The 19,816-nt window shown below is 59.9% G+C and overlaps 2 protein-coding genes across 7 annotated transcripts; both read left to right on the forward strand.

Moving 5' to 3' along the window:
* The first annotated feature begins 435 nt into the window (after positions 1-435).
* Positions 436-6,343, forward strand: ANKRD35 (ankyrin repeat domain 35). Of its 6 annotated transcripts, none has more exons than XM_061364363.1 (12): positions 436-480; positions 1,450-1,580; positions 1,659-1,747; positions 1,989-2,053; positions 2,188-2,245; positions 2,372-2,451; positions 2,527-2,633; positions 3,321-3,496; positions 3,782-5,259; positions 5,873-5,962; positions 6,041-6,106; positions 6,222-6,343. In XM_061364363.1, exons 1-12 carry the CDS (start codon positions 442-444, stop codon positions 6,279-6,281), a joined length of 2,439 nt encoding a protein of 812 aa, XP_061220347.1. In that variant the 5' UTR covers positions 436-441; the 3' UTR covers positions 6,282-6,343. The 6 variants fall into 6 exon arrangements, with proteins under 6 accessions (XP_061220347.1, XP_061220349.1, XP_061220348.1 ...); XM_061364365.1 differs by having other exon boundaries at positions 2,587-2,633; XM_061364364.1 differs by having other exon boundaries at positions 2,381-2,451.
* Positions 6,344-9,871: 3,528 nt separating this feature from the next.
* Positions 9,872-19,774, forward strand: PIAS3 (protein inhibitor of activated STAT 3). The gene is made up of 13 exons (XM_061364369.1): positions 9,872-10,238; positions 11,028-11,112; positions 11,569-11,619; positions 12,598-12,688; positions 13,616-13,750; positions 13,850-13,955; positions 14,348-14,421; positions 14,812-14,972; positions 15,439-15,575; positions 15,819-15,945; positions 18,329-18,453; positions 18,722-18,759; positions 18,865-19,774. The coding sequence occupies exons 1-13, from the start codon at positions 9,938-9,940 to the stop codon at positions 19,075-19,077; spliced, it is 1,644 nt and encodes a 547-aa protein (XP_061220353.1). The 5' UTR covers positions 9,872-9,937; the 3' UTR covers positions 19,078-19,774.
* Positions 19,775-19,816: the final 42 nt, after the last annotated feature.

Consider the following 19,816-nt stretch of genomic DNA (forward strand, 5'->3'; position numbering starts at 1 on the left):
GGTGTGTGACCCCCAAAGTGGGATATGTGTCACTCCCACACTGCGGTGTATGTCCCCCAAAGTGAGGTGTGTGTGTCCCCCCCAAAATGGGATGTGAGTCCCCCCCAAACGGGGGGTGTGTGTGTGTGTGTGTCCCCCCAAATGGGGTGTGCGTCCCTCGTATTGGGGCATCTGACCCCAAAGTATGCTCTGTGTGTGTGTCCCTTACTGGGGTGTGTTCCCCAGAGCCCGGTGCAGGCTGATGGACACCCACATCCCGGGGGGGGGCCGCGGCTCCGCGGGGCCGGGGAGGGGACGGGACGGGACAAGCCCGGGCTGAGCCGCGGGCGTGGGGAGGTGTCGGGGCGGAGGCCGCGCGTTGGGGCGGCAGCGCCGGCACCCACAGACCGGCAGCGGCTCCGCGGGGTCCCGGGGTGCCCCCGCTCTGCGCCCCCCGCCGCCATGAAGAGGATGTTCTCGTGCTCCAGCTCGCAGGTGGCGGTGAGTCCCGGCGAGCCCCGGCCCCGCTGAGCACCCGTGGGTGCTGCCGTGGCAACCCCGTGGGGCTGGGTGGGAGGAAGCCCCCCCCCAGTTGCTGGTTGCGATCCTGGATTCAATCCCAATTCTAACCCCAGCCCCAGCCCTGATGCCGGCTGCATCCCAGACCCAGCGCTGGTCCTGATGCTGGCTGCACTCCCAACCCCAGCCCCGATGCTGGCTGCAAACCCAGTCCCAGGTCCAACGCCAGCTACAACCCCAATCCCAACCTCAATCCAGCCCCAGTGCTGGCGACAGCCCAGACCCAAAGCTGGTTCCGATGCTGGCTGCAGTCCCAGCCCTGATCCCAGCTCTAGTGCCGGCTGCAAGCCCAATCCCAACCCCAGCCCTGATGCTGGCTATAGCCCAACACCGGTCCCGATTCCGGCTGCAATCCCAGCGCCAGTGCCAGCTACAGTCCCAGTCCTGACTCCAACCCCAGCCCTGATGCCAGCCCAAATCCAGCTACAATCCCAATCCTGACCCCAGCCCTAATGCCAGCTGCAGCCCCAACCGCAATCCAGCCCCCGGCTGCACTCCCAGTCCCGGCTCCAGGGTGGCTGCAATCGCAACCCCGATACTGGGATGCTCGGCCCCCGATGCCGGTGCCCGTCCCGGTGCGTATTCCCAGAGCTGATCCCGCTGCCGGTCCCGAGCGCCGGTCGGTGCCACCACACCCCGCACGGCGGCGGGGCCGAGCCCGACAAACCAGCCGGGCAGGAGCAGGCTGGGGCACGCTCCGGCCTCGCCTCCCCTTCCCGGCTGCCCCCGGGGCCGGGATCCACCGGGATTCGCGACCCCATCCTTGATGGAGCCCCCAGCAAGCGGGGAAACTGAGGCACGGCTCCACGCCGCTGCGGGGGGGCGGTCACTGGGGCACCCCCCCACCCCCCAAGCCTGTGCCTCAGTTTCCCCTCGCCGCCACCGTTCCAGGTGGAAAGCTGGAACAAGCAGGACCAGAAGCTGCTGGAAGCGGTGGAGAAGGGGGACGTGGGGCGCGTGGCCGCGCTCGCCGCCCGCAAGACAGCGCGTCCTGCCAAGCTGAACGCCGTGGGGCAATCCGCGTATGTCCCCCCCCCCCAGGGGACACCGGGGGGGGGGGGGATGGACCTGGGTCGCAGCCACCTCTCACTCTCCTCCAGCTTCCACTTGGCTGCATCCAAGGGTCTCACCGAGTGCCTGACGCTGCTGCTGGCCCATGGGGCACCCGTCAATGAGAAGAATGATGATGGTAAGAGGGGGACACTGTGGGGACACCCCATGGAGCCAGGCTCTGGTCCCTGGGTGATGCTGATGCTGATGGGCTGAGTGTACCCCAGACCTGCACCCAGAGGCTGCAAGCTCTGGGGCCACATCCCTGTCCTGCCGTGCCATGGGGTGATGTCCCCAAGGTGCGGTGTCCCCTGGGATTGGGGGGTCTGCCCGGTGTCCTCTTGGGTGCCGGTGCCCAGCCCGAGGGTGTCTCCTTGCAGGCAGCACCGCGCTGCATCTTGCCACCATCGCCTGCCAGCCCCAGTGCGTGAAGGTCCTGCTGCAGGTACAGGGATGGGGATGGAGATAGGGGTAAGGACAGGGATGAGCAGAGGGCTGGGGATGTAGAGGGGATGGAGCTAGGGATGGAGATGGGGATAAAGATGGGGACAAGGAGCTGCCCGTTGTGTCCCCCTCCAGTATGGTGCCAACGAGGGCCACGTGGATGGGCAGAGCCGAACCCCTCTGCACTGGGCTGGTGAGTGCTGAGGGGGGGGCAAACCAGGCTGGGCTGGGCTGGGGGGTCCCTGAAGGCTCGCACAGGGTTGGGGATGTCCCAGTGACCCCCAAAAGAGCCGTGTCCGTCCCCCCCGTGCTGACACAGCCCCTGCAGCCACCTCGGGCTGCGCCTCCAGTGTCCTCCTGCTCTGTGACCACGAGGCTGTCCTGGACGTCACCGATGCAGTAAGCGGGGACCCTGGGGACATGTGGGACCCAACGGGTGCTGGGGGGCGCTGACAGCACCTCGCATCCCCCCAGCACGGGCAGACCCCCCTGATGCTGGCAGCGAGGGGCAACCACGCTGCCATCTGCGCCCAGCTCCTGCAGCGCGGCGCCGACCCCAACCTGGCCGACAAAGAGCAGAAGTGAGTGTCCGTGGGGACAGGGGACACCCGGGTGATGGGGGGGTGCCTGTGCTGTGCCCCGTGTGGAGGGTCATGGCTAGATGGCACTCGGTGCACCCTGCAGATGTCCCCTGGCCCCAAGGGAAGAGTGAGGGGAAAGGGGTGGCAAGGGACGGGTTACACTGTACCACCATCATGTCACTGTGCCATCATGCCACTGTGCCAATGGGCACCCATGCCATCATGCCACCAAGCCACTATGCCATTGGAAACCCATGTCACCAAGCTACTACACCACTGGACACCCATGTCACCATGCCACTGGACACCCATGTCACCATGCCACTGGGCACCCCTGTCACCGTGTCCCTGGGCACCCATCTCACCATGCCACTGGGCACCCCTGTCACCATGCCACTGGGCATCCATGTCACCATGCCACTGGGCACCCCTGTCACCATGCCACTGGGCACCCATGTCACCATGCCACTGGGCACCCATGTCACCGTGTCCCTGGGCACCCCTGTCACCATGCCACTGGGCACCCCTGTCACCGTGTCCCTGGGCACCCCTGTCACCGTGTCCCTGGGCACCCCTGTCACCATGCCACTGGGCACCCCTGTCACCATGCCACTGGGCACCCCTATCACCGTGTCCCTGGGCACCCCTGTCACCATGCCACTGGGCACCCCTGTCACCGCTCCGCAGCACGGCCCTGGCGCTGGCCTGCGAACACGGCAGCCTGGAGTCGGCCGAGCTGCTGCTGAGCAATGGGGCGGCCCTCGGGGACATGGGGGATGAGGAGCGGTGGCACCACTTGGAGCAGAAGATCCCCAACCGTGCCCTCCGGCGGCTCCTGCGCCGCGCTCGCTGCAGTGGGAGAGGTGAGAGTCTCCCTGCCCCTGTCACCCCATCATCATCATCCCATCACCATCACCCCGTCACCACCACCCTGTCACCACCACCCTGTCACCACCACCCTGTCACCATCACCCCGTCACCACCACCCTGTCACCATCACCCCGTCACCACCACCCTGTCACCATCACCCCGTCACCACCACCCTGTCACCATCACCCTGTCACTGTCACCCACCACCCGGCTGCTTGTTTTAGGGGAAAAAGGGGTAAAAGCGAGAAAAATGTGATCGTTTCTTCCCTTCTCTGCAGAGAACGGTGCTGGCTGCACCAGGGACTCCGTGCCACAGACAGAGGGGACCCCGGGCAGTGACAGCGAGGAGGAGGAGGATGAGGGCAAGGATGAAAAGCAGCAGGATGGGAGAGATGTTCAGCGGCTGCAGGAGCAGCTGGAGAGGAAAACTCGGGAATGCCAGCGGCTGGAGGCCGCCTCCAACAGCATCCGGCAGCGGGTGCGGGAGCTGGCGCAGCTCCTGCCCGGAGCCGGGAATGGGATGTCGGGTGAGGATGAGGATGGCGCCTACCTGGCCCTGCTGACACAGCACATGGAGGAGCTGAGGAAGAGGATGGTGGCCGAGGGTGAAGGACACCAACCGGAGGGGTCGTGTCCCGGGGCCGGGGCCACTGCCCTGGTCCCCTTCCTGACCTGGCTGCGGGATGAGTGCGCCCGGCTGCGGGAGGCGAAGGTGGGAGCCTTCACCCGGAGCAAGGGGCTGCGGAAGGAGGTGGAGGAAGCCCTGAGGAGCAAACTGCACTACGAGGTGGTGTCGGCCGAGGCCGTGCGGAGGAGCTTGGCCGCTTGGGAGAAGCTGGTGCTGGGGCTGGAGCAGGCGCTGGGCCGCGCCGACGAGACCCACGCCAAGATCCTGGAGGAATCCCGCGACCTCCTGGCAGCCCTCGGGCGGGAGCTGCCGCAGCCGCTCAGCGGGACCGCGGCGCCCGCCCCGCGCCCGGAGCCGGCTCCGGGTGGGAAGAGCCGGGAGGAGCGGCCGGGGGAGGGAGGGAGCGCGGAGAAGGAGATGCAGGAGCTGAAGGAGAGCAACGGGGCTCTGCTGGCGGAGCTGGCGCGGCTGGGGCGGGAGCGGGAGCGGCTGCAGGAGGAGCTGCGAGGGCTGCGGGAGCAGGACCCGGGGCCGGAAGGTGCCGCGCAGGGAGAGGTGCGGAGGCTGCGGCGGGAGCTGGCGCGGCAGCGGCGGGAGCTGGCGCTGCTGCGGGACGGAGTGGGCGAGCGGGTGCGTGAAGCGAGCGGGGACGCGGGGGCCGGTATCCTGCGGGAGCTGCACCACAAACTGGACGGGCTGGTGCGGTCCCAGCAGGAGGCCCTGCAGCTCATCACGGAGATGGAGGGCGAAGGTACCCCCGCAGCAGGAGCCCCCGGCAGCGATGGGGACGCTGCGCCCGCGGTCCTGGCCGAGCTGGAGGAGGCGGTGGCTGAGCTGGTGCTGGCCGCGGGTCCCTGCGTGCCGCGGCCCCTGCAGCGCTTGGCCAGCACCGCGGCCGCTCTGCGCGACCGGAGCATCCCGGCGGGAGCCGCGAGCGAGGCCGAGCGCTGGCGGGAGGTGGCGGCCGAGGAGGCGAGGGCCAAGGAGGAGGCGCTGGGCCGGGCGGCGGAGCGGGAGCGGGAGCTGCGGGAGCTGCGGGAGCGCGCGGACGGGCTGGAGCGGAGCCTCGGCAGCCTCCGGGACAGGGCCGAGGAGCTCGCCAGGGCCTGCAGGGACAAGGACGGGAAGGTGAGCCCGGCCCCGGCCCCGGCCCCTTCCCACCGCCATTCCCCTCCCATCGCTTTTTCCTTCCCATCACTGTTCCAAATGCTGTCCCCTTCCCATCACAGTCCTCATCGCTCTCCCCTTCCATTGCTGATCCCTTCCCATCACTGTTCCAAACGCTGTCCCCTTCCCATCACCGTCCTCATCACTCTCCCCTTCCCATTGCCGATCCCTTCCCATCACTGTTCCAAACACTGTCCCCATCACCGTCCTCATCACTCTCCCCTTCCCATTGCCATTCCCTTCCCATCACCGTCCTCTTCCCATCATTTTCTCAGTCCTCCTTCCACATCTGTCCCCATCCCGTTCCCATCACCATTTCCATCACCATCCCCATCCCGTTGCCATTCCATTCCCATCACCATCCTCTTCCTGAGGCTGTCCTCATCATTGTCCCTACCGTCATCCCCTTCCCATCACTGTCCTCATCCTCATTCCCTTCCCATCCTCATTCCCCTCCTATATCCATTCCCATTGTCTTCCCATCCCTATAACTGTCCCCTTCCCACTGCCATTCCCTTCTCATCACTCTCCCCATTGCCAACCCTTCTCACTGCTGTCCCCATCCCTGTTCCAGATGAAGAAGCTGCTGGTGGAGACAGAGAAGCTGTCGGCTGAGGTGCTGGGGCTCCGCAGCCAGAGCGCCCGGCTCCAGCTCCAACTGGAGGTGGGTGCCAGCACCTGTGGTCCCCTCGGACCCAGAACCCCACCTCTACATCCTCCTCCTCCTCCTCCTCCTTCCCAGGTCCAGCAGAAGAACCACCGGGACATCGTGGCCATCTACAGGACCCATCTGCTCAACGCTGCCCAGGTGGGATCCCGAAGCCCTGGCTCCAGGGGAACAATTCCAGCTGGAATGCTGGGCAATACGGAGCTCAGCACCCACTTTGGGTCCCTGTTCCCTGGCAAAGCTCTTCCTCCCACAGGGATTCATGGATGAGGGGGTGCACGCCATGCTTCTGCGCATCCTGCGCACCCAGGGCTGAGGGGCAGGATCGGCCCCATGGCTCCCACTAAGGCATTAAATGGGCAAAGCTGCCTGGTCCCATCCCATGTTCCCTGTCCCTGGCTGCATCCGGCTGTGGCAGCGTGAGGGTCCTGGCTGGGAGCGAGGGTCCTGCTCCATGGGGGTACCCGGGGTGGGTTTGGGAGCCAGGCCAGGGGTGGGCACAAATAGGACTGATCCCATAGAGTGCCATATAGCACCAAGTCCCCATAGAGCCCCAAAGAGCCTCATAGCCCCACAGAGCTTCATATAGTGCTTGTCCCCATATAGACCCATATAGCTCCATATAGCCCCACACAGCCCCATACAGCCCCAAACAGCCCCATATATCTGCATACAGCCTCATATAGCCACACACAGCCCCATACAACTCCATACAGCCCCAGATAGCCCCATATAACAGTAGTCCCCATACAGCCCCACACAGTCCCATATAGCCCCAGCCCCATACAGCCCCACACAGGCCCAAACAGCCCCAGATAGCCCCATATAACAGTAGTCCCCATACACCCCACACAGTCCCATATAGCCCCAGCCCCATACAGCCCCACACAGGCCCAAACAGCCCCAGATAGCCCCATATAACAGTAGTCCCCATACACCCCACAGTCCCATATAGCCCCAGCCCCATACAACCCCACACAGGCCCAAACAGCCCCAGATAGCCCCATATAACAGTAGTCCCCATACACCCCACACAGGCCCATACATTTCATACGGCCCCATAGGAGACTCCATCCCTCCCAGTTCCGTCCTGGGGGCGTGGTTAGGCGGAGTGGGCGTGGCGGGAGGCAGAGGGGACTGCACTAAGGGAAGTGGGCGGGGCACTAAGGGGAAATGGGTGTGGTCTGGTGACGCATGCGCGGTACTGCGCGGCAATGCTCCGTGTCCCAAGATGGCGGCGGTGGAGCTGAAGGTGCGGCGGGGGGTGGTAGGAATCTACAACGGGGTTGTGAGGGGCTGTGGGACCCATAGTGGGTGTTGTGAGGGGCTGTGGGATCCATGGCGGGTGTTGTGAGGGGCTGTGGGATCCATGGCGGGTGTTGTGAGGGGCTGTGGGATCCATGGCGGGTGTTGTGAGGGGCTGTGGGACCCATAGTGGGTGTTGTGAGGGGCTGTGGGACCCATGGCGGGTGTTGTGTGGGGCTATGGGACCCATAGTGGGTGTTGTGAGGGGCTGTGGGACCCATGGCGGGTGTTGTGAGGGGCTGTGGGACCCATGGCGGGTGTTGTGAGGGGCTATGGGACCCATAGTGGGTGTTGTGAGGGGCTGTGGGACCCATGGCGGGTGTTGTGTGGGGCTATGGGACCCATGGCGGGTGTTGTGAGGGGCTGTGGAACCCGTGGCGGGTGTTGTGAGGGGCTATGGGACCCATAGTGGGTGTTGTGAGGGGCTGTGGGACCCATAGTGGGTGTTGTGAGGGGCTGTGGGACCCATAGTGGGTGTTGTGAGGGGCTATGGGACCCATAGTGGGTGTTGTGAGGGGCTGTGGGACCCATAGTGGGTGTTGTGAGGGGCTGTGGGACCCATAGTGGGTGTTGTGAGGGGCTATGGGACCCATAGTGGGTGTTGTGAGGGGCTGTGGGACCCATAGTGGGTGTTGTGAGGGGCTATGGGACCCATAGTGGGTGCTGTGAGGGGCTGTGAGACCCATAGTGGGTGTTGTGAGGGGCTGTGGGACCCATGGCGGGTGTTGTGTGGGGCTATGGGACCCATGGCGGGTGTTGTGAGGGGCTGTGGAACCCGTGGCGGGTGTTGTGAGGGGCTATGGGACCCATAGTGGGTGTTGTGAGGGGCTGTGGGACCCATAGTGGGTGTTGTGTGGGGCTGTGGGACCCATAGTGGGTGTTGTGAGGGGCTATGGGACCCATAGTGGGTGTTGTGAGGGGCTGTGGGACCCATGGCGGGTGTTGTGAGGGGCTGTGGGACCCATGGCGGGTGTTATGTGGGGCTATGGGACCCATAGTGGGTGCTGTGAGGGGCTGTGGGACCCATGGCGGGTGTTGTGAGGGGCTGTGGGACCCATGGCGGGTGTTGTGAGGGGCTGTGGGACCCATGGCGGGTGTTGTGAGGGGCTGTGGGACCCATAGTGGGTGTTGTGTGGGGCTATGGGACCCATAGTGGGTGTTGTGTGAGGCTATGGGACCCATGGCGGGTGTTTTGAGGGGCTGTGGGACCCATAGTGGGTGTTGTGAGGGGCTGTGGGACCCATAGTGGGTGTTGTGAGGGGCTGTGGGACCCATGGCGGGCGTTGTGAGGGGCTGTGGGACCCAGAACGGGTGTTGTGAGGGGCTGTGGGACCCATGGCGGGCGTTGTGTGGGGCTATGGGACCCATAGTGGGTGTTGTGTGGGGCTATGGGACCCATAGTGGGTGTTGTGAGGGGCTGTGGGACCCATAGTGGGTGTTGTGAGGGGCTGTGGGACCCATGGCGGGCGTTATGTGGGGCTATGGGACCCATGGCGGGTGTTGTGAGGGGATGTGGGACCCATAGTGGGTGTTGTGAGGGGCTATGGGACCCATGGCGGGTGTTGTGAGGGGCTGTGGGACCCATAGTGGGTGTTGTGAGGGGCTATGGGACCCATAGTGGGTGTTGTGAGGGGCTGTGGGACCCATAGTGGGTGTTGTGAGGGGCTATGGGACCCATGGCGGGTATTGTGAGGGGCTGGGATCATGGGGGCAGAGCCAGCGGGCTCAGAGCTGTGCCGGGCTGAGGGGAGGGCGCCGGGGGGGCTCAGCCCCACAGAGCAGAGGGGGGTTCTGGGCCAGGTTCTCATCCCCCTCCATGTCGTTCCTTTAGGAGTTCGAGCGTGTCCCCTTCTTTGCCCTCCTGTGGAACAGGGAATTCCTGCCCTGGTAATCCCAAAGCTGCTTGGTTTTCCTTGGAGCCCTTCTCCCTGTTGGGTCAATGCTTATTCCTTCCCCACCCCCGCCAGGGCTGGGTATGGGGTGTAACTTCCCTGCCAAAGGCTAAAGCAAGCAGTGAGTCCCTGGAATGAGGTTTGGGGTGGACACAGCCCCAGTGGCAATAAAGGGGACATAGGAGCCCCGTAGGAGGTCTCTGTGGGGCTCTATAGGAGGGTTGGATGCGGAGTCCAGCGGCCACTGAGTGCGTTGTACTTGGGGACCCCAAAGGGAAAAGTCTTTCCCGATCCCTCGGGAGCTGCTTGATCCTGGCTTTAACCCTTTGTCCCTGGCCTGAAGGCAGAGTTGGGCAGTGCTGAGCACATGGATACACCCATGGAGGTGGGTCCGTGCTTCCATAGCACGTGGCCATGAGTGCTCCTCTTCCAAGAAGCCGTCCCCTGAGCTCAGGAGCAGCATCTCCTCAGCTCTGTCTCCTTTGGGAAGTGTTGGGCTGGTTTCCAATGTGTCCTTTGGAAAGCAGAGAGGAAAAGCCACACCTCAGCCCCCTTCTGGGCTGAAAGTGGGGTTCAGCTGAGAGCTTAAAGCCTGGCTTTAGTTCAAGTGTGAGCTCCAAGGGGTTTTGGTTGGGCTGTAGCAACCTTTGAGTTCCCAATGCGGAGCGCTCCTGGTGCCCTTGTGACGGTGGTTCCCTTCCCTTGCAGCACATGGTGCTGAGCTGTGAGCTCCACGCTCTCCTGCCTGGAAGGAAGCAGGAGCCCAAGTGCCCCCATGAAGATTAAGGAGCTCTACAGGAGGAGGTTCCCCCGCAAGCCCCCGTCCCCTTCCCACCTCCCCATGCTCCACACGCAGGCAGGGCCCCTGCCTGCACCCACCACAGAGAGGCAGCTTCCCTATGGACACAGCTCCAGCCCCATGGCAGCAGCGTTCCCACTTCCAAGGCCTGGAGCCAAGCAGGAGGTGGATGTGGAGCATGGCACCCCCCCCGTGCACCCCCTGCACCCCGATGTCACGATGAAGAGGTTGCCCTTCTACCACGTGTATGATGAGCTGATCAAACCCACCACCTTGGGTATGTTGGGGGGTGGCCGGGAGAGCCCTGGCCTTCCCAAGGGAGGGCAGTGGCATCATGGAATCATGGAATGGGTTTGGGTTGGAAGGGACCTCAAAGCTCGTCCAGGGACACCTCACACTGGAGCAGGTTGCTCCAAGCTGGCCTTGAACACTTGCCAGGGATGGGGTGTCCAAACCTTCTCCATTCAGCTCGTGGTGGCTGTGGAATGCCAGGAATCTGGAATATAGGGAAGGCAAACAGAGCAGGGGTGGAGGAGGTGGTGATACGTGAGGACAGTGAGAGGGGATGGGGATGAAGCCCCCTGGTCCCTCCCCACTCTGCATCAAGGGAGGAAGATCCAGGTTTAGCTGTTCCCCATGCCTGGACCTTCCCAGGCTCTCCCTGTGCTCCTGGGAATGGTGGAGCAGTTTTTCTCTGGGTGGAAGGAGGCTGCCAGCAGAGCAGGGCCTGCTTGTAAGATGGGAGTTGGTTCTGGATGTGAACAGCAAGCCTGGGGATGGTCAGAATTCCTTGGAGTTCCTGCTGTGCTCAGGAATTCCATTTCAGCGCTGGGGAAGCAAAACCCCTCTCACGTTGCTGAGGAATCTGTGCTTGGAGGTGCTCTTTGGAGTCACCTCCTCTCTGTCCAAGCCGCCAGGCCTTGGTTTTCCTACTAGAGATAGGGATAGGAATGGAATATCTGCTTGGAAAAGCTCAGCTCTGTGGCTCCCAGTTAACCCTGGCCACGGATCGAGCTGTGCTTTGGTGTTCCTATGGCTTTGCAATCACTTCCTGTCTCTTCTCCAGCCTCCAGCACCAGCCAGCGCTTCGAGGAGGCTCATTTCACCTTCGCTCTCACCCCCCAGCAGGTCCAGCAGATCCTCACGTCCCGGTAAGTAACTCCTGGAATGCCATAACTGGGCTCCAGCTATTCCAGCTCATCCCAGACCTGAGGCTGTGCCTCCAGGCAGGGTCTGCAGTGAGGCTGGAGTTGGTGGCATCCCAAAAGGCAGCAGCAGGGAGAAGTTTTGCGGGGATTTTCCTCCTTTTCCCATCACTTTTGCAGCTGTTTGATGGGATTTGCATGGGAATTCTGCCTGCAGGTCCACATGGATTTACCCTTTAGCTGCACTGGTTTTATTCATCATCCAGTGGTGGCATCATGGAAGCCCCATGGAATTTGGGTTTGAAGGGACTTTAACGCTCATCCTAAAGCCACCTTGCTGGAGCTCAGGTTGCTCCAAGCCCATTCCAGCCTGGCTTTGGGATGGAGCAGCCGCAATAGGACTCAGGGCAATGTCCTGCTGTGGGGCTGCTGCCCCTCTGAAGCCCTTCTCTTGTCTTGCAGAGATCTCCTACCGGGTGCCAAGTGTGACTACACCATTCAAGTGCAGTTGAGGTAAGGGAATGCCACCCAAAGCATCCCATCAACATCCCTCTGCCCTCCCTTCAGGTTTGGAGTCACCCCTGGAGCTGCTGCCACATGGAATTCCCTGTTTGAAGGGCAGCAAAACTTCATCTCTTCCCATTTTGGGGCTCCTGGAGGAGAACTCCATCCTCTTGGTTTTAAGCAGGAATGAGACAAAACCTTCCTGAGCTTCACATTTGATTTTCCTTCAGCTCTTACTCAACACAGTCCATGGCATATGGAGAGTGGGAATGGTAAAATCCATGGAGGTGCCTCCCCAGCACCCTCTGCCTCTTGGTGGCACCAAACAGGAGCTGGGGTGACTCTTTCCCAACATTCACCCATGGTTGGAATGGGCTGGAAAGGACCTTAAAGCCCATCCAGCTCCATGGGCAGGATCACATTCCACTGGAGCAGGCCTTGATGGTCCCAGGGGCAAGGTGGATGCATGGAAATGGTTCTTCTGTAGCACAGGACAGCCCCTGGGTGCATGGTTTCCAAGGCTCAGGATGTGCCTCTTGCCGTGCTCTGGGTGGCAGGGATGAAGGGTTTTCCAAAAGGAAGCTTTCCAGGGAAGCAGACGTTCATGGGAGAGGTGGTGGGCACCATCTCTTCCTTCCTACTCTGTGTGTGTTCCCAAGCAAGAACTCCAGGTACCTCTGGCTCCAGGTCCTGCTCCAGCCCAGTGCTATGGTGGGATTCAGGGAGCAGGCACTTTGGAGAGGAACCCAGAGCCTTGGGATTGTGCAGGATTAGGACTTGCAGGGGATGCCAACACAGCCACAGGCGGGGAGTTGATGTAGAGAAGCCCTTGAAGTCAGTGGTGTTGAAACAGGGTTTGAAGCACGTGTGGGGCTGTTCACCTCCTGTTTTCCAGCCCTGGATCCATTCCGCTTGGGGAAGAGGGATTTCTGCTTGGCAAAGGGAAGTTTGGGAATGTCACCACTCACTGGCCACTTTCTCCTTTAGGTTCTGCTTGTGTGAAACCAGCTGCCCCCAGGAAGATCACTTCCCTCCTAACTTATTCGTCAAGGTCAATGGCAAACTCTGTCCCTTGCCCGTGAGTAAATCTTCCTTCCTTCTGGATTCCTTGGAGCCTTAAGCCTGCCCTTGGTAAAAGCTGAGATCCATGGAATAGCACCTTTAGTGTGTGGAGAAGGCTCCAGGAGACCTTACAGCAGCTCCAGTGCTTAAAGGGGCTGCAGGAAAGGTGGAGAGGGGCTTGGGACAAGGGATGGGACAAGGGGAATGGCTTTAACCTGCCCTGTGAGCACCTTGGAGTGCCAGTGCTGGAGCTGAGCTCACACTGGGACTGCTTCCTCATGGTATGGACATTAAAGGGACCATTTATCCCTCATTCCTTGAGCAATAAGGGAATCCTGAAATGGTTTAGGTTGGATCATCCATCATGGGCAGGGATGCTTTACACTAAACCAGGTGGCTCCAAGCCCCCTCCAACCTGGCCTTGGGATGAGACAGCCACAGGTTCTCCAGGCACCCTGTGGGCTCCAGGGATGGAGCATCCACAATCCTAATATCCCATTAGGAATGAATAACAAGGACTAACAATACTTTGGGATCTGTAGAGCAATTCCCAGACAAGCTCTAAAGCAGGACTTGAAATACATCCTGAAGGATGGAATGGAGGCGGGAGGCTCCCATAGGTGGCTTTATGGCCTCACTGGGTGCAGCTCTGGTGCCCTGAACACAAGGAGGATGCAGAGCTGTTGGAGCAAGTCCAGAGGAGGCCACGAGGATGAGCAGGGGCTGGAGCAGCTCCCAAGGAACCAGGCTGAGAACACTGGGGCTGGAGAAGAGAATGGTGAAGAGAATGCAGCATGGAGCAGCCTGCTCCAATGGGAGCTGTCCCTGCCCATGGAACCGGATGATCTCAAGCTCCTTCACAACCCATTCTAGGGGGTTGGAGGTGCCCATTGGTGGCCTTTACACCTTGGGAAGGGTTCATTCAAGGTTCTGTGCCCCACAGGGTTACCTGCCCCCCAGCAAGAGTGGTGCTGAGCCCAAGCGGCCCAACCGCCCGGTCAACATCACACCCCTGGCGCGGCTTTCGGCCACTGTCCCCAACAGCCTCGTGGTCAACTGGTCCTCGGAGCTGGGCCGGGTGAGTGGGGTGGGAGCTGCTGCTCCATCCCTCCGCGTCCCATAGGGATGGGCTGGCAGAGGCACCGAGGCCTCTCCTGAGCGGGGCTCTCTCCAACAGAGCTACTCTCTCTCCGTGTACCTGGTGAAGCAGCTGACGGCTGTGGCACTGCTGCAGAAGCTCCGGGCCAAGGGCATCCGAAACCCAGATCATTCCCGAGCCCTCAGTAAGTCCCTGTTGGGGTTTCCCAGCCTTTTCCCAGCTGGTCGATGGGATTCGCTTGACAGCCTGGCTTGGGAGTTCTGCCTGCCTGGCCCACGTGGGTGTTACACTGGGTTTACTCATCCAATTAACACATGGTGGTATCATGGATTCCCCATGGAATTTGGGTTGGAAGGGACCTTAAAGCTTATCTAAAGCCACCTTCCACTAGAGCAGGTTGCTCCAAGCCCCGTCCAACCATGTGGCCTTGGGATGGGGCATCCACAGCTTCTCTGGCCAGCCTGTGCCAGCACCTCCGGGTGATGTGGAACGCTCCATCCCGTGTGTACGTGTCGCTGCGTGTCCAAGAAGGAGGATGATGACAGGAGACCCTTCTCTCCCCTCCTCTTCTTGCAGTCAAGGAAAAGCTAACTGCTGATCCCGACAGTGAGATAGCTACAACCAGCTTACGCGTGTCCCTGCTGTGTCCAGTAGGTCTCTACATTTATGTTCCTCTTCTCTTGGCTGGGCCTTTGCAAAGAGCTTCCTGCTTTGACCTTAACCACTGCGTAGGTGCTGCTGCAGCCCTGCTTTGGTAGCAAAGGAGCCAGCTTTGAGGCCCAAAGGCAAGCAAACCTGCTGCTCTTTCACACAGCCTTCTGGGGAGCCTCTCCCTGCCTTTCCCCTTCACTCTTAGCATGTGGAATGAGCTTCAAAAGCAACCCAAAGGGCACCAGTTCCTCAGGGAAAGCTTTTCTCTCCCCCATTAACTCCTCTTGGACACTGAGCTCAGGTCAATGTGCTGGGCAGGGGCAAGATGGGAATTAGCCCTGGAAAGAGGCTGGATAAACCCCCCTGAGCTCCTGTCTCTTGTCCCTCAGCTGGGTAAGATGAGGCTGAGGGTGCCCTGCAGAGCCACCACGTGCAGCCACCTGCAGTGCTTCGATGCAGCCCTCTACCTGCAGATGAATGAGAAGAAGCCCACGTGGACCTGTCCTGTGTGTGACCAGAAAGCCCCATATGACGACCTGATCATCGATGGGTGAGCTTGAGGGCTCCTTGCGCAGGGTCAGGGCTTTCTTTTAAGGCTTATCTCTGCCATCCTGACACAGCTTACAGCCTGGAATAACACGGGATGTGACTCTGTTCCCTAAACTGATCCAATCTGGAGAGGTTCCTCCCAAAGAACAAGAAGCCTTTGTTACAATCATTGTATAGCCTAAAGCTAAACGTGCAGGTGATGCTAGCCCAGGGGCTTAATTCTTTGCACCCCGTGAGCCCAGCTCCTGAGCTCCATCAGTTCTACTCCAGAATCATGGACTCCTGGAGTGGTTTGGGTGGGAAGTGATCTTAAAGCTTGTCAAAAGCCATGGGACACCTTCCATTAGAGCAGGTTGCTCCAAGCCCCATCCAGCCCAGCCTTGAACATTGCCAGGGATGGGGCGGGCACGGTCCCCTTGTCTCATCCCTGCAGGATTCCATGGGGTGCTTGTGCTCTCTCCTGGCAGGTTGTTTGTGGAAATCCTCAACTCCTGCACAGACTGTGACGAGATCCAGTTCATGGAGGATGGCTCCTGGTGCCCCATGAAGCTGAAGAAGGAGAAGCAGGACATGGGGCAGACCTCTGTGTTCGGTGGCATTGAGGGTATGGGCGCTTTTTCCTCACCAGTTTTGCCTGGGATGCCAGAACGCTTGGAATTCCAACTTGCAGAGCAGCGCTCGGAGCATCCCCCAGCCCGGGCTGGAGCCGGAGTTTGGGATTGAACTGAAACCAGCAGGAGCACCAGAGGCCCTGTGCTGGGAACAGCAGGAACGCTGCCGCCTCCCCTGGGGATGGGTGGGCTCGGGGCCTGCGCTCTGGAAGCTGACGCCGGCTCTTCCCTTGCAGCCGCTCCCGCTGCGGGCGCCGGGCCCCGGGCGGAGGTGATCGACCTGACCCGGGACTCGTCCGACGAGGAGGAGCCACCGGTGGCCAAGAGGCAGCGGCCGCTCAGCAGCGCCCCCGGGCACAAGGGGTGAGGCAGGGGCCGGCCCTGGCTCCCCATCCTTCCTGCTCCTTCCCTGCTCATTCCCTGTTCATTCCCTGTCACTTCCTGCTCCTTCCCTGCTCTTTCCCTGCTCACTTCCTGCTTGTTCCCTGCTCATTCCCTGCTCACTTCCTGCTCATTCCCTGCTCTTTCCCTGCTCACTTCCTGCTTGTTCCCTGCTCATTCCCTGCTCACTTCCTGCTCGTTCCCTGCTCTTTCCCTGCTCACTTCCTGCTTATTCCCTGCTCATTCCCTGCTCACTTCCTGCTCATTCCCTGCTCATTCCCTGCTCGTTCCCTGCTCATTCCCTGCTCAATTCCTGCTCATTCCCTGCTCATTCCCTGCTAATTCCCTGCTCAATTCCTGCTCATTCCCTGCTCATTCCCTGCTCAATTCCTGCTCATTCCCTGCTCATTCCCTGCTCATTCCCTGCTCATTCCCTGCTCACTTCCTGCTCATTCCCTGCTCATTCCCTGCTCATTCCCTGCTCATTCCCTGCTCAATTCCTGCTCGTTCCCTGCTCTTTCCCTGCTCACTTCGTGCTTGTTCCCTGCTCATTCCCTGCTCAATTCCTGCTCATTCCCTGCTCAATTCCTGCTCGTTCCCTGCTCATTCCCTGCTCACTTCCTGCTCATTCCCTGCTCATTCCCTGCTCACTTCCTGCTTGTTCCCTGCTCACTTCCTGCTTGTTCCCTGCTCACTTCCTGGTCATTCCCTGCTCATTCCCTGCTCACTTCCTGCTCGTTCCCTGCTCATTCCCTGCTCAATTCCTGTTCATTCCCTGCTCATTCCCTGCTCATTCCCTGCTCAATTCCTGCTCATTCCCTGCTCATTCCCTGCTCGTTCCCTGCTCATTCCCTGCTCAATTCCTGCTCATTCCCTGCTCATTCCCTGCTAATTCCCTGCTCAATTCCTGCTCATTCCCTGCTCATTCCCTGCTCAATTCCTGCTCATTCCCTGCTCATTCCCTGCTCATTCCCTGCTCATTCCCTGCTCATTCCCTGCTCACTTCCTGCTCATTCCCTGCTCATTCCCTGCTCATTCCCTGCTCATTCCCTGCTCATTCCTGCTCATTCCCTGCTCATTCCCTGCTCATTCCCTGTTCAATTCCTGCTCATTCCCTGCTCAATTCCTGTTCATTCCCTGCTCATTCCCTGCTCATTCCCTGCTCATTCCCTGCTCATTCCCTGCTCATTCCCTGCTCACTTCCTGCTCATTCCCTGCTCGTTCCCTGCTCAATTCCTGCTCAATTCCTGCTCAATTCCTGCTCATTCCCTGCTCATTCCCTGCTCAATTCCTGCTCATTCCCTGCTCACTTCCTGCTCATTCCCTGCTCATTCCCTGCTCAATTCCTGCTCATTCCCTGCTCAATTCCTGCTCATTCCCTGCTCAATTCCTGCTCATTCCCTGCTCATTCCCTGCTCATTTCCTGCTCACTTCCTGTTCATTCCCTGCTCAATTCCTGCTCATACCCTGCTCAATTCCTGCTCATTCCCTGCTCGTTCCCTGCTCAATTCCTGCTCATTCCCTGCTCAATTCCTGCTCATTCCCTGCTCAATTCCTGCTCATTCCCTGCTCAATTCCTGCTCATTCCCTGCTCAATTCCTGCTCATTCCCTGCTCAATTCCTGCTCATACCCTGCTCAATTCCTGCTCATTCCCTGCTCAATTCCTGCTCATTTCCTGCTCACTTCCTGTTCATTCCCTGCTCAATTCCTGCTCATTCCCTGTTCAATTCCTGCTCATTCCCTGCTCATTCCCTGCTCATTCCCTGCTCACTTCCTGCTCATTCCCTGCTCAATTCCTGCTCATTCCCTGCTCAATTCCTGCTCAGTTCCTGTTCATTCCCTGCTCAATTCCTGCTCATTCCCTGTTCATTCCCTGCTCAATTCCTGCTCATTCCCTTCTCATTCCCTGCTCATTCCCTGCTCATTCCCTGCTCATTCCCTGCTCAATTCCTGCTCATTCCCTGCTCAATTCCTGCTCAATTCCTGTTCATTCCCTGCTCAATTCCTGCTCATTCCCTGCTCATTCCCTGCTCATTCCCTGCTCACTTCCTGCTCATTCCCAGCTCATTCCGTGATCATTCCCTGCTCATTCCCTGCTCACTTCCTGCTCATTCCCTGCTCATTCCCTGCTCAATTCCTGCTCCTTCCCTGCTCATTCCCTGCTCATTCCCAGCTCATTCCCTGCTCGTGCCTTGTTTACTTCCTGCTCATTCCCTGCTCCCTCCCCTCCCCACATGCAGCTCTCACGAAGCACCCCCTATGCTCCCGGTGTTCCTATGCTGGGATGTGGCACCTCAGGGGGCAGCTCCTGGCTCTTCCCAGGCTGCTCCCAGTGATGCTCCTCATGTTCCTGCTGTGTTCCAGGGTGCTGAACATCCACCCCCGGCCATCCTCCGTGCTCCGGAGTGCTCCCATGGCAGCCCTGGGCAGGGACTATGTCTCCAGCCTGCCCGTTCCTGACTTCCACCCTTCCTACTCGGAGCTTGCAGGTAACCCCAGGTCCCTCTGGCTGAAGGTACCAGTCAGCACAGCCATTGTGGGTAGGTGGAGGGAGTAACTTCCCAAGACCCTATCTCAGTCTCCCCTCTGGCAGGTTAAAGCCATTCCCCCTTGTCCCATCCGTCCATCCCTTATCCGAAGCCCTTCCGGCTTTGGGGAGCTGTCAGGATGCTGGGATCTCATTGAGAAGGGGGCTGGACCCATTAGAACTCCCTCCCCTTCCCACTGGAAGTTTATTCCCCTTTTTTCCTCTTCTAGGTCTGGAGTTGTTTTCCTTCCTTCCAAGTGAAAACCAGGTACATTTGGGTGGTGGCTTTGGGAAGCTCTGGGATGGGTCCATCCCCTTGGATGGGGTTTCATGGGTACCAGGAGCTGACGGAGGTATTCCCATTGCTTGGCAGCATTACAGCCCTTCAGTCATCACCTCCCTGCAGGAGCAGGATGCCCTCAGCCATCTCTTCCCATATGGAAGCGCTTCCAGGCCTTTCCTTGGCGTCACCCCCATGTCCATGGCCGGATCCCATCAAACAAGTAGCATCGTGGCCACCACCACACTCCAGAGCAGCCCCACAGCACAGCCGGGATGCAGATCAGACATCATCGCCCTAGATTGAGCGGCATTCCCGCTGGGAATAGATGGGACACAAGGCCGAGTGCTGGCCTTAGGGATTGGTTTCTCCAGGTGGTACCTGACCACTGCATTGGGCAATTCCCACCCCTTGTGCTGGTGAGCGCTGTACCCACTGGGATTGGGATGGTGGGTTGGGAAGTGCCTCTTCCCAAGGGTTAAACCAAACCCCCTGACTTTGGAAGCAGCATCTTCAGCCTGGTTCTATCCCATGGGATTCCTCTATAGAACTCCAAGAATTCCAATACAGAGTCCAAGAATTCCAAAAGCAGAATTCCAGCTGGGAAGAAACCCTGCTTTTCAAGGGAAGAAGCCAATGGGAAAGGCTGGGATGAATCCAGAGTCTGGGTGCCCCATCCCTCCAGTGCAATTCTTAAAAGCCAAACCTGCCTTTTTCCACTCTTTTTTTACTTCCTTCCAGCTTGGGGCTGGTCAGGGAACACACACAGGATCTGTAATTCCAGTTGCATGGATAGTTCCCCATTTTTCCCCCATTTTCCCAATGGACATAGGGATAACTGAAGGTGGTGATGTTGCCCAGGTTATCTATGGACTGAATAGGGGTTGTGGCTCCTGGAATTCCAAGTGGAATGTTTTTGGGCTGGGGCAGCAGGGAGCAGGATTCCACTGGGATGAGGCCTTGTAGCCCAGGTGCTGTGGGTGCTTCCATGCAATAAAGGTATTGAAATCCATTGGGAGCTGGTGCTGTGCAGCAGGACCCCAAC

This window comes from Neopsephotus bourkii, unplaced genomic scaffold, assembly GCF_033783945.1.
Source record: "Neopsephotus bourkii isolate Nb327-2 ecotype Australia unplaced genomic scaffold, CSIRO-AGI_Nbou_v1 NB_1233, whole genome shotgun sequence".
In the NCBI taxonomy this organism is placed as follows: domain Eukaryota; kingdom Metazoa; phylum Chordata; class Aves; order Psittaciformes; family Psittacidae; genus Neopsephotus; species Neopsephotus bourkii.

What these genes read in the sequence shown, in the direction of transcription:
- ANKRD35 (XM_061364363.1), top strand. Translation starts at nt 442, where the DNA reads ATGAAGAGGATGTTCTCGTGCTCCAGCTCGCAGGTGGCG. An exon ending in CAATGAGAAGAATGATGATG is followed by an intron (nt 1,748 to 1,988) that starts GTAAGAGGGGGA and finishes GTCTCCTTGCAG; the next exon opens with GCAGCACCGCGCTGCATCTT. An exon ending in ATCTGCTCAACGCTGCCCAG is followed by an intron (nt 6,107 to 6,221) that starts GTGGGATCCCGA and finishes TTCCTCCCACAG; the next exon opens with GGATTCATGGATGAGGGGGT.
- PIAS3 (XM_061364369.1), top strand. Translation starts at nt 9,938, where the DNA reads ATGAAGATTAAGGAGCTCTACAGGAGGAGGTTCCCCCGCAAGCCCCCG. An exon ending in GCGTGTCCCTGCTGTGTCCA is followed by an intron (nt 14,422 to 14,811) that starts GTAGGTCTCTAC and finishes CTTGTCCCTCAG; the next exon opens with CTGGGTAAGATGAGGCTGAG. An exon ending in TCCTTCCAAGTGAAAACCAG is followed by an intron (nt 18,760 to 18,864) that starts GTACATTTGGGT and finishes ATTGCTTGGCAG; the next exon opens with CATTACAGCCCTTCAGTCAT.